At 40.8% G+C, this 19,236-nt stretch overlaps 1 protein-coding gene across 7 annotated transcripts; it reads right to left on the bottom strand.

The window, feature by feature from the left end:
• Positions 1–262: 262 nt before the first annotated feature.
• Positions 263–19,199, bottom strand: LOC308056636 (programmed cell death 1 ligand 2-like). Of its 7 annotated transcripts, none has more exons than XM_080372310.1 (7): positions 18,425–19,199; positions 7,345–7,464; positions 5,687–6,049; positions 4,352–4,636; positions 3,653–3,793; positions 2,869–2,910; positions 263–707 (listed from the first exon to the last, which is right to left on the bottom strand). In XM_080372310.1, the coding sequence occupies exons 1-7, from the start codon at positions 18,516–18,518 to the stop codon at positions 625–627; spliced, it is 1,128 nt and encodes a 375-aa protein (XP_080228436.1). In that variant the 5' UTR covers positions 18,519–19,199; the 3' UTR covers positions 263–624. The 7 variants fall into 7 exon arrangements, with proteins under 7 accessions (XP_080228436.1, XP_080228438.1, XP_080228442.1 ...); XM_080372312.1 differs by having other exon boundaries at positions 7,345–7,413; XM_080372316.1 differs by lacking the exon at positions 18,425–19,199 and adding an exon at positions 15,036–15,922.
• Between the last annotated feature and the right edge of the window lie 37 nt (positions 19,200–19,236).

The following is a 19,236-nucleotide window of genomic DNA, read 5'->3' as shown; positions in this document are numbered from 1 at the left end:
ATTACTGTTTAAAAACAGTCACTGGAGAAATCTTCTGAGCTTCCTTTTCACTTCTGCTTCCAAATTTCTCTTAAGAAATCTTTTTTTGTCTGTCCTTTGATTTAACTTCAACCTTTTATTGCTTTTTTGATGTGAAACGCCTTCCATATGTTGCCATGCTGGTGGGTGCTTGTGGTAATTTCCAGTTTAATGTGCTGGGAAGTTTGGAAATAAGATAGGAGCACGTAATGATGTCTCCACCTGAAAGATGACTGTTTAGAAATAAGAGAGTATGTACAGCTTTTATTCAACTTGCCGAAAGATGTTTGAATCCAAGCACCATTCCTGAGACTGGAACAGTTAATAAAGGCATTCTTAAACAAACTTGAGCAACAGTAAGTGCAAAAGTGTACCAAAGGCACTTGGACACCCTCTCTGCAATGGTAAACCACATTTCATGACCACATAATTCTCAGTAACTTCAAAATAGGGTATCTGAAGAAGCATAGCTTTCCATTGCTACAGTAGCAATAAATCCCCTTGAGTTCACTGTTCATGCCGAAGATAAAGTGCTATAACTGTCCTTTGAAGTCCCCAAAAACAGATACAAAAAGTGCAAATTACGGCATGTGAGATGAAGCGTTTTCAGAGACCCACACTCCCACTGTCTCTTGAAGCTGTGACAGTTGACAAGTATAAAGCCTCAGTTTGAGCGTTAAAATCATCTCCTTGAAAAAAGAAAATGGATTAGTATTATTTTTTAAATCTCCAATAATTTAAGCAAATAAATAACTGTTTTTAACAACTGAGTTGTTAAGGCCATGTCTTTATTGTATGCAAACGTTTCTGGGCTATGCTGAAGTTAAAATGGCTCCTTAAAGCAGCCATTAATTACAAAGATTTCCTGTTGCAATTCTTTTTGAGGGAAGAATTCTCTCTCTCTCTCTCTCTCTTATCTGTTGTCCAAATTCTGAATTTACTATTACACCAGAGCTATCACTATCTGCCATATAAATTAAATAACAAAACCAAAATCTGGTTAGATAGCATCCATGGGAATGCTTATGGGTAAAATCTGTGCATCTGAATAAAAGTTTGCAGAACTGGGACTTCAGTGATGAGGTGAAATGTCCTACACCTTCAGTGCTGATACAGCTTGAGCTGTAAGATAAAATGATAACATGAGCAATCCTTGTTCCTGTAACCAAGGCCATGTGGGTCATTTCCAAGGGTCTCTGGTAAAGTATCTGTGGCTTTTATGCCTCAACTACCTATTCATCATGGAAAAAAGGTTATTTCCAGTGTTTCTTAAAAATATATGATGCTGAGAAATATGAATGTTTGTCATATGACTTACTGCATGTTGCACAAAGACTTTCGGTCATTAAAATGAAGAAGTAAAACAAGACCACAAAAAGCTGCTACCTCTCCTTTAATTTCTTCATTTCAGTAAGTGCATAGAGGCGGCTAGGGCCACAAAGTGAAAAAATTCTGCAACAGTAATACAACAAGCCATGGGAAGCCACGCTATGCTCAGACAACGTGCACTGGAATCACGTCCAGACATGCACCAACGCTGTCCTTCAGACTGCTGCTTGCCTTGAGCTTCTGTTCATTTGCCCATGGCAATCACACCATCATGTGAAAAATAAGAAAGGGCTTTTACTACAGCAAGTGCTGACTTCCGAAAGGTGAAAGTGTTTTTCTGAAAGTGTCATTTTGACTGTAATACCTTCCAATGGCAGTGGATTGGACAGCTACAGGTAAGATGCAAGCACCGCAATCCGAGATGATGTGGGAATCAGTGAATTCATGCCCTCTCCATCCAATCCCTAGTTTTCATTTTACCTGCAGAAGTTATTTTTTAGGCTGATGACTTCTTGACCTATTTTTTGTTTAGCAGTGAGAAACACAGGTGGCTTCTCAAGTCAATTCTGTCCCTGGGAAAGCCCAAAGCTGCCTATGTGTCCAGAAGCTGCTGTGTATTGTTTCTTCAGGCTGCTTGGTCAGCAGCATCACAGTTTTGCTCCAGTTTTGTTCCTTGGGGGAGAATCATTTATATACCTAGAGCACACTTGGCAGCCTCAGGCCTGATCTCCATAGGCTCTGTTAGGCTCTGTTTGGACACCAAGGAGTTACAGCTGAGCCCAGTACCACCATACCTAACACTGGCCACAGCCTCTCTTCTGACAGTACATTAACCTGTCAGACTTCTAGGTATAGGTAACAAAAGCGATTTATGTAAGTAGGTATTCTAAGAGCTTTCTTACCATAGCATTATAGTTCTCTATGGTAGTTTCTTTTTTTCAGTTCCATTTTAGTACAGGACAGTTACATACATCCTGATACTTTTTGAGGCATTACCTTCCCTCTCCAATGCAAAAATTCCTGGTTGTCTAGGGCAGGCACATACTCAGAAGATGAGAAGTGGCTCTGGCTCAGTTGCTGATCTAATATTCCATGTAAACGAGGTATCTTTTTTTGTTGTTGTCAAAACCTGTAGCCTGAGCCACAGGTATAACAGACTATTACCAGAAAAATCTTGATGCCTTCTAGAACAACCAGATTTCTGTGTGTATCCTACTCAGCTATGGCTACTAGAACTGCAGTTGGCATACAGAGGTGTATACCGACCTATGTGTGTAAGCTATCTGTAGCTCAGTGAAAGGGAACAAACATTTATACATTTTTAAATCACCTGTGAGAAAGTTATACCATTAGATTTGGCATTCTTAGAAAATTGAAGAAAAGCTGAATCCAAATTCAAAGCTAGTCTCTATTTTGATGTAAGCTGCTACCTACTTAAGCTGCCATCTACAGATTTGTGAAGATTTTAGCTGTAAGAAAGAAAAAGCTGTAAGCATAAATATAGAAAACCGTATGACTTACTGTTCTCATCTTTCGGGTTAGGGTTATGTTTTCTTTTCCTGTCTGTTAAAGTAAATACATATACAAATTTAGATTAAACATTTCTAGACTTGAAAAAAAAAAACACCAATTCAACAAACTTTTAGATTAAACCAAGCTTTAAGCACATTTAAGTTTATTAACTCCTACCAAATACGTAAACTTCTCTACACTTCTTTTCTTTTACAAATTTTGAACCGAATTTGGACGTCCTTAATAGCAAGACTTTAATTTCATGACAGTAAATGCATTTGCCTGAGTTTACTGGAGTCTATCCATATGCAAGACTAGAATAATAGCCTACTTCTTTTATTACCTTCCACTATTGCACTTGCAAACAAGGAAAGAAACACTGTTTGTGATAGTCCTATACAGCATACCATTTTAATTATACAGCCTTAATGGGAATCAAAAATAAAAATTCTGTGTTGTATGCTGTAGCTACGGTGACTTTGTAGCCATGAAGAAAAACACCGTTCAAACTATGTTTTGACAGCCCTTCTTACCCAAACCAAAGCTTTGTTTGTATTCTTTACAGAATAGTAGCTGATCGGATTAAAAAATATATCTTCTCACATACCTTGTCTCATGTAAGTAACAAGGTAAGGAAAATAAAACCCAACTCAAATGATCCAAGATCTCATTTTAGAACAGAGTGCATCTAGAAATAAAATGTGACTAACATCACACAAGTGTGCCTAGAGTTACTAAAACTTCCAAAAGGTCATGCTAAGTGAAAAGATCCACTATCTGAAGTAAAATGTACCTTCTTTGGGTTGCCCATTCTCAAATGATTTTCTCTTTTGAAAGATTATTAATGCAGAGGGAAGAACAGCCACCATCACACACGTGGGGACAATAAATAAGACCAGGGATTTTTGTCCATTATACTGTGTACTTATTAAAGCTGTCAAAAAACATGAAAATAAAGTAAATTTATAACTTTTACAAAACAGGCATTGTTTATGAAGTAATCAGTTCTAACTCTCCAAAGTCTTGCTCTGACTGAACGAAAGATTCTTAAAATTTATCAACATGGTGGCTCACACTCATCTTATGAATAGTTCATTCTGCAATATAACTATAGGAAGCTTTAAAAAACATGAGTAAAATCTTCCATTTGTGTGGCATTTGAGTGAGCACTACTGCAATTTATTTGTATCCCATTTGGAGAACAATTAATTAGGAGTCTAGATCAGGGGAGACACCTATGCAGAATTTCCTCTGTACTAGCAGCCAAATAATGGGAGCTACCCTGAACCTAAAATACATACCAAAAAAATGACAGACTAGCTTGCGGGAGTGTGAGATAGCTGAGGCTTCAAAGGCATAAATAACAGCCTTGTTTCTTTTCCAGAGCATCAATATTACACGGTTTTCTAGAACCAAATTCCAGTGATGGGTTATAGGGCACAATGTATATACTAACACTCTCTGTCTTGTATAAGTTCAAAGTCATACAAACCTAAAGTGGAAATATGAGCTGAAGTTTTTCCATTCAGTTCCTTATTCCAGAACACACAGCTGTAGTTCTCACTCAAGTTTGGTTTGAATGTCAGGATGCTGGTGACATTGTAGAGACCGTCTGCAGTCAGTGTGTAGGTGGTATTTGCAGATCCACTGAGACTGAAGTTCTTCTCATTTTGCCAGAAAACCTCTGCCAGAGGAAAGCCTTCTGACTGGCATATAAAAACAAACTTGTCTTCACCTGGTTTTCTCATTACTTGAGTGTTTATTCTCTTGTAGGATGCTGCATAAGAAGAAGTTGAGTGAAATTCCTTTATGCAACAATCATCATTTTCCCAGTTCGCTCTTCTTCTTTCCCTTTAATGCCATGTTTTGTCTATGGCTGTGTCTGAGGCACACTGACTTGACATGGTGAAGGATGTTCTCTAGACCAATTCAGTATTTGTTATTCAATCCTTCTCATGCCTCCAGTGACAGAACTTACTTCACTACTTTATACAAGGCAGAAGTTGACACCGAATTTATAATTTATCAATACACAGGAAACAAGTGAAGTCTCACAGGACCCTATTTCCACTTTTTGAATATGCTACTTTAAGAAAAAGGCTGGGTTTAATATTTGTTTTACCATAGCTTATAGACAAGTGTGATATTTTAGTCATTTTACAACAAAATGAACTTAGAATTTCTGTAAGGACAGTTCAGAGGAACAAATGCGGGTCTTAAAAACAGCTGTATCCATTTTTGCATTTGACAAAAGTCAGTATTTAAATGCCTGGGTGGGAAATGAACGCTGCTTTGTATCACACAGGCATACTGCAGTTAGAGGGAAACACTAGAGGCCTTTCAAAGGTCTGGTCTGTCACGCTATCCGGTAATGTACGCATCTATTACTAATGTCCCTTTGGCTTTGACAAGCTCAGAAAATCACGTCCTTGCTCTGGGAGCTGCAGTCACTCGGGGAATTCCCAGCCACTTAGGTAGCTGCAGCAGGGCTTGTAAGTCAATTAAAGAACCTCTGAGAAACTTTTGGGAATTGCCAGAGGTGACCCAAAAGGGCAGGGGGTCAAATGAGAGGTATGGGGTGGGGGCATTGGAGGAGAGTGTGGGAAGAAGTCAGAGGGATGAAGGATGGAGGCAGAGCAGTCTGCTCCTGGAGAAGCTCGACTAGCCAGCACAAAGATAACTTTCATGGCCCTGGGGGCTGTGCACAAGGTGTTGGTGAGAGAGTTAGAAACAAATCCCTCCCAATTAGTCAATTTCTACAATCTTGTAGGAATATAGTGGGGACATTGCAATGAATATATACTTAACGTTCAAGCCAGCCACTAACCTTTTACTTCCAAAGTAATGTACTTGTAGTCCGCACCCTGATAGTCAATGAGACAAAGGTATGATCCCGCATCTGTGATCTTCACGCTGGTGATCTGAAGGATAGCTCGTCCCAGTTTCAGTTCGCTGTGCAGAAGTGCTGCTCTTCCTACATAATCGTGATGTTGTGATGGAAGCGATGCCTTCCCATTGCGGAGCGTGTACACCTCTTTTGATTTCGACTGGCCCTGCCTTTTTTGCTCCCAAACAACAGTCAGGAGTCCTAGGTTTAATGAACCGTTCACAGGGAATCTGCATTCCATGGTTACATTGCTCCCATGCTCCACAATGTATAGCTGTTGAGGAACTTCAACTGTAAATAAAGCTGCCACAGGAAGAGAAAAGAGTTTCTTTTTTTTTTTTTGGTATTAAAATATGTTCTGATTTTCTTTAAATTTGGGCAGGCATATGGCTACTGGTTTAACTAAAAGTTTTTAGCATTTTTTGTTCCTAATCACACTAACGTTTCTACCATGTCAATTGTATTTATAGCAAATCTTCTATATTCTCTATTGATAACAGAGTCTGAAAACCAAGGACAAAATGAGCAAGGTTTTATTTTCACATTTTAGATATAAGTTAAGGCTGAGAGGGTGATTACACAGGGAGTACCTCTGTGGAACTGTGATTGAACTGTAAGTCCTAAGATTCTAGTAAAAGCAACAGTTAATTTTGGAAATAGTAAATCTGGTTTCATTATCCTTTACCAAGAGAACAGTGCAACTCCTGTGAAACAGCATTGCACTGGATAAGCACATGTAACTTAGAAGAATTGGTACCTAGCAATTCCAGTCTTCTACAAGCCCAGGACCACCTGAACATAACTTTATCCCACGCATCTTCTCAGATACATGCGACAGTGTTACAGAAAGTATATCAAAATAATCTTCTTAGCTATTCACCAAATATGAAATTAATAGTTATGACTGGTTTACCATTTTAAAGTGTACCTGATAAAGGAGTTATTTATGATACATCATTCAATATACCTTGTTACTACTTTCCATATTGGATGTACCATATACTGGTAGATTTAATTTAGAAACACTTGGAATTACTGATAGTGACATTAAAAAATAAGTTCATGCACCTGTTTATACATTCCTGTTATTTCATGTGTTTGTGAAATACAGGGAAAGCTTCAATTCCTCCTAGGAATGTTTGTTTATGTATTTTAATACAACCATAATAAGGGAAAAGTAATTAAAAAGCTGCCCAGCTCCTCCTGGGTTTTAGCCAAGCTGCTCCCGCTGGAGGCCTGGACAGGGGAATACATGTGGTTTTCCCTCACTCTGCCTCACACTGGGGTTGTTCTGCTCACAGCTGGCTTAGCTCGCTTTGGGCATCCTCCCTCTCATGGCCGTGCCCGCTGCTGCTGTGCGCCTCAGCTGGCAGGACACTGTGCCTTAAAGAAGCCTGACTGTGGAAAGCGATGGACATCTGCCCTGTGCTGAGTTAGTACGCAGTGCCTTCTGCACAGCGCTGCAAAGCAGAGGCTGCAGACATCGCCGGCTGTTCGTGTAGGTGTCACTGGAAGTGCTGAAGCCCGTGTACCGAGGGCGTGGTGATATTTGCTGCATTGGTTCTACTGGTGGAATTGAAAGGCAGTTTCTTTCTCACCTGAAACCATGGAGAGATGTGTTTCCAGCAACAGCATTGTGAGGATCTGGAGCATTTTGTCAGATGGATCTGAAAGAGAAGTGGGTTTGCACCAGAACTTGCCACAGCTACCTCCTCCTGCTGAGATGGGTTAGAGCAGGGGTCCTCAAACTACAGCCCGCGGGCCGGATACGGCCCCCCAGGGTCCTCAATCCGGCCCCCGGTATTTACAGACCCCCCTCGCCCGGGGAAACCAAGCAGTCGCAGATGGCTGCCTGCCACTGCATCCGCGCGCCGGCCCCCTGGTTAAAAAGTTTGAGGACCCCTGGGTTAGAGCCATGCTAGCCTTCAAAACCCATCGCAGCTAAAAATCAGCAAAAATAAAAACAAACACTAGGCTACCACTAGAAACAGGGAAAATCCTGGTTAAAACAACCTGTCCACACACATGGAATGTGAACTACTGACCTGTGGCAACGAAGGGAAATAAAACTTCCATTACTTCAGCCATGAGGCTTTCAGGGTCTGTAGCTTGCAGGGCAGTCTTAGTCTGACAGGCCAGTGCTTTTACAACTTCACACTGAACCTCTACCCATCAGTAATAAAAATCAATTGCAGTTGGCTTCTCACATGTGGAAGAGCTTCAGAAACGTGCACAAGCAGACCTTTTTAACTGCCTGCACTAATGCCTGATCTAGCTTACAAGATTGCTAACCCTGATTTTGTTTCAACTCTGCTTTGTATACTTTTTTGAGGATACTTATTGCCCAAGTTCTTTAACCTCAAGACCAGCAGATACCTAGAACTCAACAAGAGATACTTGGAAATCTCAGGGTGGGTAAATTAAAGTTTGCTTCAGAATGGATGAGATGTGAAAACCTACTGCTGTTAATTCTTTCGCTTTGCACATGGCAGCGCCTGACACATGCAAAGTACCTTGTATTACTGACAGTAAACCAACAGCCCTGAAATAATGCAACAGAAGAAAGTCCAGTTTTAGAGTACCTTACTGTTCCAGTAACAAGCAAACTGTACTTTTGTATACAGATCAACATAACTAAAAAGCCAAGAACAAAACCCACGGACATTTATAACAAAACTGATGAGATAATAGAAAAGAAGGAAGAGTTACTTTGAATAAAGCATGCTAACATAGAGTATACTCTAAAAAAAAAATCAGTGAAGGAGATCCAGAAGTAGGCATAAGGAAGTAAAGAAGAGAAGAAGCAATTTTAGATTTCCCTGGAGCTAGACTTACTGGAGACGGTTTTTAATGTTACTTCCCCACTCATTTGTGGCTCAGCTTGAAACATTCTGGCTCTGATTTTCTCAGGTGTTGCATTTCTGTGATCGCTTCCGTTTTTGAGCCCTCTGTACCCCAGAAAGTTAGGCTCAAGCTTTAGTAAAGTTAGCAGCCAAGATTTTCCTGGAAATGTAGGCCTTAATTGTTTGATGTCACAGCTAAAGGTGACTTTTATGTCACCCTAAAGGGGTGTGTGCAAACTACAGTAAGCAGGCTTATTACATGTAAATAAAAGCAAATTAGCTTTATCAGGGGACTGACTGAGTTTCCACTACTTAATGTGTGATAAATTGTAATTATTTTAGCTGTATGGGAAAGGGGCTAATAAACAACATCAGCATCACTATCTCCATTTCTTGGATGTAGAAACAAAGATCCCATCCCTGACAGCTGGGTTAGATTTCATTCATTATGTAGCCAACACAGCATTTCACAGTTAATACCAGGGGTCCTCAAACTTTTTAACCAGGGGGCCGGCGCGTGGATGCAGTGGCAGGCAGCCATCTGCGGCTGCTTGGTTTCGCCCCCCATCCCCCGGCGGGGGGTGGCGGGTGGTGTGTGTGGGGGTCTGTAAATATCGGGGGCTGGATTGAGGACCCTGGGGGGCTGTATCCAGCCTGTGGGCCGTAGTTTGAGGACCCCTGGTTAATACTATAAAGAAATTTACCATCCTCAATCTGCTGCTATACTCACTTCTCCACACAGCCTACCTAGAAACAGGTGGACATGGAGGGAAGAACTGAATGAAGAATGCAACTACTTCACATCAATGTTGAGATCCCTGGATTAGCCTCCTGTGGGACATTTGAAGTGATCTACTCTCTTTCTATAGCTCACAGTACATTAAGAATGCAGACCATGTACCTTGCATAATGTAGGGGAGGGGACTTTTTAAAATATACATTATTACTGAGAGTAAAAGGGTAGAATAAAAATAAGGGGATACATAATCAAAGTCCCAGCAGATAACAATCGTAATTATTAAATACGAAATAAGAGTAAATCTTGCCTGGCCAGATGGATTAGAGGGAGAAGAGTTTGACATATACCATAAATACATAGAAGAATACAAAGAGGGAAACTTTTTGCTTGTGATATTGAAAGCAGAGTCATAAAATGCTTGTGGTGACCAGCAAGGATCTGTATTAGAAGGATCAAGGATCTATCAGCAACAGTCTGTATTAGAAGCCATCTTTCTTTTTTTCCATGATTTTACTAGTGTACATCAATCTGTTGTGCAATCTCAGCACAATCTACCCATGCAACTCAACCACATGGCTCTGCCAGGCATCCTGATGCACTTCCATGAAGAAGGTCTGCACCAGCATCTGGAAGGTGATTTTTTCTGAGCTTGCAGTACCAACCATTCATGCTGTTACAGAATAGCCCGTATGTTCTCCCTACCTTTTGTGAAACATGTGCCATGCAGTAATCCTTGTACACAACTATCCTAACAAGTTTGTGCACTTGTGTCTTTTTCTTCCTGTAGGCAAAAGGCCATTTCTAAAGTGCATTTATCATCTCTTTGTTACAACTTCATAGGGATGTAACAAAGCAACACTGCACCATAAAAATCAGCACTTGGTGGTTCTGGCAGCAAAGTCAGGAATTGAAATCCACATCTAAGAACACAAGGAAGTTGCATGACATTTCAACAGCAATTTGGATCCTGTCAGTAAATGAATGAATTTCCCAGACCAACCTGCAGAAGAGAAAGCAAGTTTTCACACAGTGCTGTGTCATTATGAAAATGAAGCTGAATAAACCTTTGAAGGTTGAGGTAACAAAACTCACAGCATCAGACATCTAAACGCCATCATGGCTTTTTATGAGTTGTAAGAGTTCCAATGAGGCTATGGGGCCCAAGCCTAAAAATTTAAGTGGAAACAATGAAAACAAAGACATGACAATATGAATAGGAAAAGGGAGGAATATATTCTTCTTTTTTTATACAGCTTTTTTATTTTACTAAAAGTACTTGGTTGAAACTCATATTTGACTTTGTTTGGCCCAAAAGAAACATGTTCTGGTAAGTTTGCTTAGTGAATGCTGAGTGAAATTCAGAGGGCAATGATAATAAATAGCTAAAATTCCCCAAAATGTCAAAACAATACTATGTAGTTTGCCTCCTTTTGATTCAGTTGACCATCTATGACTTTAGTCCTGGCCCAAGCTCACACACCCACAGGGATTATAACACTCATCTCTGAAAAAAATAATAATTTTTTGGCCAGTGGAATGCCCCAGTTCACATAATATCTCAAGCAGTTGCTCAAAATTCTCCCGGCAAAGAGTGAGAAAGATATTTCTTTTTCCCTCTGAAAATTTCGGCTCAGCATTCCCATCTCAAACTGCACAGGCTGTGTGCTCCAGGCCACAGTATTGCTTTCAACTTAGTGTTCAATTTTCAATATTAAGCATAGGCTTCATTCAGTTCTACAGACAGAAGTGAAGGGGTGCTTGTCCTTACAGGAGGTACAAGTGGTGGCAAAAGGGGAACATTAAACTCTGGTATATGCTTAAACCATGGAGCTCTTGAGCAAAAGCTGGGATGCTTCCTTTAAGCAGCTGTGCTTTGTGTAGATCTCTTTGGCATGTCTTTATTGTTATGGCTGCTGGATCTTATCTTTGGGGAACACTCATGTTATGAACCACAGTGATTTGATGAGGGAGATTGACACAATCTGCTCAGAAGCGTTAAGGGTGATTTGACCTCAGTTACTGACAACTCCTACAATGTTGACAATACTGAAAAAATTGCAAGAAGCTTTGTAAGAAAAGGAACATGGAAATCACAGAATATTTTGCATTTTACTCCTTAGTAATAAGAATCCAAACCCACATTTGAATAATGTGAACTACTGTGAATTCAGTTTTATTGATTTCATCTGCGTATCGGAAAGATCATAGTGGTTTTCTTAAATAAAAGGAACATCTTAGTGTAAGACAAGAGTACAAGACCCTCTGGCACCAGTGCTGGTTAGTAGCCTTGCTATGGTTGTCCCTGCTCATTGCAGGAGGGTTGGACTAGATGACCTTCTAACCCAAAGCATTCTATGATCCTACGATTGCTGCCAAACAAGGGTAGCAAAGGATCCTGTGCCAGATGAATCTTCTTTATGCTGTCCACTAACACAGCTGAACACAACCAGAGGCACAGTCAGTCATTCAGGGACTCCATAGCCTAAAAAAAGCCATGGATAACCCTTTCCTGGAAACATCATTTCAGCTATTAAAATATTTTGTATTCCAGTGAAGGGACAATTAAAAACAGCAAAAACATTTAGCATTTACATAATGACACTTAGTGGCAGTAAGCAAGAAGAGTTTGTAGACCAAGAGTGTATCCTCCACTAGAATAATGAGAACTGCTGGAAAATCTAAACAAGTTTCCAAGCACACTGGCCCTTCTCCAGGTGTAGAGTACAAGTCAAACATACAGAGAAGTTCACAATAATTGCTCAGACTTCAGTGTGAAAAATTAAAGGACCAAGGAAAGGGTACTTGGCCCTTTTGAAGTTAAGCAGGTATTGTAGACACACCCTTGCTTGTATTGTATTTCCCTGCAGATCAAGTTAGCACATTGACAGCAGTTGCAATGTGATCATGCTCCATTTTAGCAGGTATAAGACACATGTTCTTACAAAGTTCCTGGAAGAATACAGGTTCATTGCACTCCACAGATGGGAGATGGGAGGAGGCTGGCCGTTCACCAGGCTGGCCAGGTGCCCTGTGCCCACCTCCGCACAAACTCTCAAATGCACTTCAGCAAACAGGGTAGTGGAAGTGATGTGAAAACTAGTGAAAAATCCTGAGCTGATACACTTTGTTAATAGATTTGAAACTTGAAATTGATTTGCTCATTCCTACATTCAACATTTTTGCTCTGCCACTGATACACTCTATAAAATTACAGAGGTCAGCTCAGATCATGCTTTTCCTATTCCCTCTCTTTCTAAAGTCTTTGTATTTTTGTACTGCAAAGGTAGTGTCTGTGCAAAGCACAATGCAGTCCCTTCTGGAAATATCCCAGAAAGACAAACTCATCTGAATACCAGAAGCAAACAAGCTGTTAACATGGTATCCTGCTTGGCTCCATTTGGCCAAAAGAAGCATCAGAGCAATACCAGGCTAATGTGACTGTAATGCTGCTCATGCCTAAACTACTTTGTTTTGGGGTAATTCAGATCTTCCTGCATGAACTGAGTTTTATGCTTATTCTTCTGGAAAACAGACCATCTTCTCATACACATATGTACACGGCAAAAGACTGAAGGGTCCCAGGCACTGTTTGCTTTCTTTGTCTTTCTCTGTTACTGAAACTCTTTTGCCTTCTGTGCATCTTGTGGTTTCAGAAGCTTCCTTCCAAAACTCTCACGTGTGCAAAAAGACACAACCTTTTCAACCTCCTCATGACATGACTAAACTGATTTTTCTTTCAGTGAAGGATCCAGCTTAAACAAAAAAACAGGTTTTAAAAAAAAGTTTAAAATTCCTAGCAGCATTAGATCCTTATACAAATAACCTCTGTTCTATATCTCACTGTCAGAAAGAAGGTATTTGCTTCCATTTCAAGGACTTCATAAAAAAACTAGCAATGCATATTAACATTTGTTCAAGGTCCATTTCTCAGGCTGTCTTAGTACATTCTGTGGACTTTGTCTTCTGCCCTCATCCTCTCCAACCCACCTCATCCACACACCCTCTCACCTGCTGTTCTTCCTCTGCTGCTGCACCCTCACTGCAGTCCCCTGTTGTCCACCTGTTGTGGTTCAACCCAAGGTGGCAGCCAAGCACCACACAGCTACTCACTCACTCCCCCTCAGCAGGCTGGGGGACAGGATTGGAAAAGTGAGAAAACTCATGGGTTAACATAAAGATGGATTAATAGGTAAAGCAAAAACCACACACTACAAAGCAAGCCAAGGAATTCATTCACCACTTCCCACGGGCAGGCAGGTGTTCAGCCATCCCCAGGACAGCGGGGCTCCGTCATGCGTTAACAGTTACTTGGAAAGAAAAAAGCCATCACTCCGAACGTTCCCCGCTTCTTTCTTCCCCCAATTTTGTATGCTGAGCATGGCATCATATTGTACAGCATATCCCTTTGGCCAGTTGGGATCAGCTGTCCCAGCTGTGCCCCTTCCCAGCTTCTTGTGCACCCCCAGCCCACTCGCTGGTGTGCTGGAGTGAGACACAGAAAAGGTCTTGACTCTGTGAAGCTCTGCTCAGCAGTAACGAAGACACCTCTGTATTGTCAACACTGTTGATATAGATATATTTATAACTATATATAGATATAAAATAACTGTTTCCAGCACAAATCTAAAACATAACACTGTGCCAGCTACTATGAAGAAAGTTGACTCTGTCCCAGCCAAAACCAGCACACCACCTCAATATGCAGTTAATTTACTGTTGAGTCCATTGCTTTGTATCTGATGTTCGCATCACCTGTGACAGCCTAGTTGCATTGTTTCAGTCAGCTCTCCATCTCACTTCAGCTTTCAGATAAAGAGATAACATTTCTCACTTCCTTCTTTGCTCACCCGTGCTGCACATTTTCACTTTCCCTCCATTGTGTAACTGTCACCTGTTGTATATTTTTCACTGTTATTTTATTCAATGTTAACTACTATAATTTGAGTACAACCTCAAATAAATATATTTTTTGCCATAAATGTTAGGATAAGATTGGGTTGAAAACTTGTTACAGAAAATATTATTACATTTAAAATGCAGCTGCGTATCTAGGGAACGCATGCTTTTCAGCTCTAGCAGCAGCACAGAACAATACAGGCTGAAACTTTGGTGTGATACATTGCAAATCTTCCTTCATATCTCCAGCTTCTACAGAAAGAAAGACTTCAGAGGAGCACAAGAACTTCTCCTCTTCCTAGCCTGTGCTCCTCCTGGGAATGCAGAAGGTGAAGGTCTCCAGACTTGGTGTACAATTAAAACAACCTACCACCTGCAGGTAGGGGTTGAATAACAACTACAAGAAAGTAAGCAGAAACATACAGATACAAACATGTACAGATTTTGTTCTCTGTACAACTCCTCCCTGAAATTCAGAATGAGAGATCCAGGAACAGCAACATCCCAATGCAAAAGCTCAAGAAGCTCGCTAGCACCACTCTTCTGCCATTGCTTATGACAGAAGATTGAGATGCAAGACAGGTTCAGCTTCTAAAACATTTTATTCCCCAGAGTTTGAAGTTATATGGACCTGTGTTTTAGGATCTGGGACTTATCCAGTCTCTGGTTCAGAATCAGAGTCTACTTCCTACATATCATTTGAAAATAAACTTAATTTAAGTAAATCTTTAGAATATAGGAAAAAACCCTGCAATCCACCAGTCAGAAATACAGTAAATATCAATTTGCATTTTAGCAGCATTGTACTCACTTTAGATGTTTATGCAGGCATTGGAAGAATCAGGTTCATGCAACAGCTAGGAGTTTTGGTTTTACCAAGTAGCTCTATCAGCTACTTTGCACTACAGCAGAAACTATCCAGTTCTCATGATCAGTTTAAAACATGTACCGACAGCATAACTTGGAGGCTGATCTTATCCAGGCTCTATGTCACAGAACAACTGACTGTTTTAAAAGGAAACCACCAAGTTTCATAGGAATTTGTCAGCAGTTCCAGTTTCATTTTGAGATTTCATAGTTTGAGTTCAGTGCTCTGCATTGCTGAGAATGTGCATCCAAACAAGCTTACTCAAAGGATTCTGTAAAATTTATATGGTCAAATTCTGCTTTTAATTACAGCCATATTTTTTTGCTGGATTTATACCCATTTAGAGTAGTACACAGCCTTGGCATCTGAACTAGCATTTACCAGGACTGTTCTGCATTCATGAAACTATCAAGTTACATTTTCTCAATTTTCATCAGATTAGTTTTACAATAACTCCTTGAGAGATTACCTAACATTTGCAGAAGACATTTTCTGTACATTTTTCATCTATATCCACATCATTTATAAAAAAATAATCACAATGAGGCATAGTCAAACAGTGTTGCCCAGCTGAAGGTTGTCAGTCTCCACTCTTGCAAATATACCAAACTTGACAGGACAAAGCCTGGGCAACTGGATTTAAGTTGGCCATACTTTGCGTGGAAGGTTGGGCTAGGTGACTGCCAGGGCTCTTTTTCAGCATAAAGTATTCTGTTCTATTGAACAACCTTACTGATGGATGCCTCTGTGCATTTTACTGTTACTAGGTACAATTTACTCCCATACTGTTGTTCATCACTCTACCTTTTAATTTATGACCAGATCGCAAGAAGGAGACATAAAAGAGGACACAGTTTCTTCCCAGGTTTCTTGGATGCATTGGTGCTTCAGGTGGGACACACATACTCTTTTGTCTACAGTTAGTTCTTCATGACTTGGGAGAATAGTGCTCCATCTCCATGGAAATAATGGTTGTGGCTTGAGTCCCATGCGTCCTGGCTTCTTTGGGATGATGTGGGATGACTGCCTGCCTCAGAGCTCCAGCCCAACTCAGACTATGAAATCACGTCTCCTGCTGCCTGGTGTAGAGCAATCCATCTCAATGAAAACACTGTTATACTACTTCTTTTTTCCTCAGTAAACTTATCCTGTGTAACCCTACCACATACAGTAATTCCGGTGTAGCCTGCCTTTTTTCTAGGAAGGCTCCGATGACCCCTTGGACAGCTGTCAGAAGTCAATGGTTTGGATGATTGGACACTTGAAAGGGAGATAAAAGCCCATAGGGCCAGAGCTGAGCTTGATCTATGACTTACAATCAAAATCAAGTTTGCCTGATGTCCTAACTTTCACTAAAAGCAAAGGGGAAAAGATGGCAGCAAACCGAAATCTGCGCTCTTTTTGTAGGTGAGAAACAGGAGAATTCAATCTTCCTAGGGCACTTCTTCCCCGCTGCTGCCTGTGCTTACTGTTTCCCTTAACAGTAAGGGAAACTTTTTTTCCCTCCACCAACTCTCCAAGGCCTTGTCTGCTCTGTGGCATGCTAAGACTAACAGCCTGTTTAGGGATGACTTTTTATGCAACCACACTTTGCCATTAATATCGGTTCTCTTAATCATAAAATAAAGGCAGAAAACTATGAATGATGTGCAAGTTGTGCAGAGCCCACAGGCATCCTGAAGTGGGAAAGGCAGGAGACAGCCCTCTGCCAGGGACATTGTGAAAAATGGACATCCCAGCTGCAGTCACGGTGATTCCCAGCAAATGCCTTTGCAGAGCACCAGTGTCCTACCAAGGAAGGCTGTCTAGCTGCATGAAGTCCTCAGGGAAGCCTTGTTTTGTTGATTGCTGTCCTTCCCTTCTGATTAGCCCTCTGGTTGCCTACCCCACTCACAACTTCCCCACTTGTTTGTTAGGGAATCTCTACACCCCCTGTGTCTAAGTTCTAGCTTCCCTGCAGGTACTGAGACTTACGGAAGGAAAACAAAAGTGTTCCTTGTTCTCCTCCCACCTGACAGAAAAGGTACCTCAAAGTTACTTCAGTTACCATCACCACTTACTCATTCTAAGCCAGCTCTGGCCACAGTGGGTTTTCTTGATGTGTTCCTGTTTCAGGACAGGGAGACAGAAAGCTCAGTGCAATTGCCTCAGAGTCAGTGACCAGCCTCGGGCATCTCATGAACTCAGCAGCAACTGGCAGGGACTTGCCTGGGACAATCTCCTAGATTGCAGGATGGAGAGTGAGACAGGGAATCAGGGAGATGATGCAGCAAAACCAGAAGTCCCACTGTGGACTTCCGATATGTGCAAAAGCAGAAATTGAGTTGTTAACATCTCTGACATTTTGCTGGTTAGCCCATGCTTGGATACGTCACTCAAGGACATTAAAGTTACTTTTTTGGCCAAAAGGGAAAAGGGACATGCATCTTCCATGCTGCTCCATGAAAAGCCCTGCAGGCCAACAGCAGTGATTCTATTTTTCTTATTAGTTATTCCTTAATGTAATTGTTATTAGTAATAGCATTCATATTCTACAGAACTAAATGCCACATCACAAAACAGGCCACCAGACTGGTTCATAATTTTATTTTTCAAATGCATGAATCCTGAACTCAAATACCAACAAGCCAATTTTGACTGTGCACATGAACCAGGCTTTTTTGAGCACGTCTGGGCATCTAACAATGCTTGGCTATTAGGAAGAAAAACAAAGCTTACTGAAGCTGAGTCTGCTCTAGCTTCCTGCTTCGTTTTCCAGATACCCAAACTCACTGAAGTAGCATGCAAAAATTATTAACTGAAGAAAAAAAAAAATTATGGTGCTTAACTCCAGTTTTTGTTAGGATAGGAAAGGTTTCCTTTTTCCTAGTTCTCATGACCTCACTGTGTTGTATTTTCAGTTAGGTGTGCATTCTCCCTCTGTCACAAGCGGAAAGCAATTGTGCAGGAAGAACTCATGGCACCAGGGGATGAGTGTGTGGGCCTGTCTCTCTCTATTCACATGAATGAAGCCAAAAGACTTAGCTTATCCTAAAACCCTAATCTGTAAAACTACTAAGGTTAGATTAGACAAGTTCTGGTTTGGATTTTAGAGAAATACAAAGTTAAGCTTATTTAGAGAGGACAGGTCTTTTCCCATCATCTGTTATCTACCACACATCCTGCTTTTCTAATGAAGAAGCAAAATTTAAAAATTCCTATCAACCATTCAGGAATTCAAGCACTTGCATTTTGGACAGTAGCATTCAGCTACAGAATTTAAAAACGTATTTATATCCCCTCACTTCATTATCTTACTGACCTGACATACAGTACTGCCAGTAGTAACTTACCTCTTCTCCGGCTGGGAAAAGATAAATGTAACAGTTCCTGCTGTCCGGTGGAGCTTGATAAAGACATCAACTTCAGTTCCATGATACTAAGCATGGCAGTAATAGCACTGCCTTGCAAAGGCTGATAATAACTGACAGGAGTACACTCTTAGCTTTAATATGCAAACAGCTGTTGTAGTCTTAAAGAGGAAGTAGGAAATGAAGAGGCTGCCCGAAATCACCACCATTACATGGTGATATGAAGCTACATTTTTGTGTTGAGGAGGGTCAGTGCTTTTTCTAGAAATGGCCTTAACATTCCCAAAGCCATTCTTGTACTCTGGGAACAGTTAAGATTTGGCCATAATCTTCAGTGACACCCAGACTGTAGCTTCAAAAAGCATGTTGGGAAGCAGGATGGGATTTTCAAGTTAGCTCCTTAAAGGATCAAACGGCAAGAACTGGTATCAGAATATGCAAGTTCTGCAATGAATTAGGAGATCACTTTATAGTATCTAGTTTACTTAACTGGGGTCTACCAATTCCATTATGGTTAAGAGACTCATTTCTCTATCCTACTATATAAGGCAGTTTGCTGAGATGTATTAAACACAACGTTACGTTAGCTAGATCAAATACTGCCAGCAGTGAAGCCCTGGGCCAAGAGCTGTATTCTCATTCTTAAGACTGCACAATAGACCCATCTATTTTAAACTGAAAAATAAAACCTGAGCCCAGTGAGATTCCAGCTTTCTACTCTCTCTTCTTTGTGGGAGCCATTAGAGGGATGACATTGTTGTAGGTGCTATTCTACACCCAAATTTTAGATACAT

The sequence above is a fragment of the Falco punctatus genome, assembly GCF_963210335.1.
Source record: "Falco punctatus genome assembly, chromosome: Z".
NCBI classification, from domain to species: Eukaryota; Metazoa; Chordata; class Aves; order Falconiformes; family Falconidae; genus Falco; species Falco punctatus.
This window is presented reverse-complemented; position numbering and strand designations above follow the sequence as displayed.

What these genes read in the sequence shown, in the direction of transcription:
- LOC308056636 (XM_080372310.1), bottom strand. Translation starts at nt 18,518, where the DNA reads ATGCTTAGTATCATGGAACTGAAGTTGATGTCTTTATCAAGCTCCACC. An exon ending in ACATCTCTCCATGGTTTCAG is followed by an intron (nt 6,050 to 7,344) that starts GTGAGAAAGAAA and finishes TTCCTGTGGCAG; the next exon opens with CTTTATTTACAGTTGAAGTT. An exon ending in TAACCCGAAAGATGAGAACA is followed by an intron (nt 708 to 2,868) that starts GTAAGTCATACG and finishes TCTTTTTTCAAG; the next exon opens with GAGATGATTTTAACGCTCAA.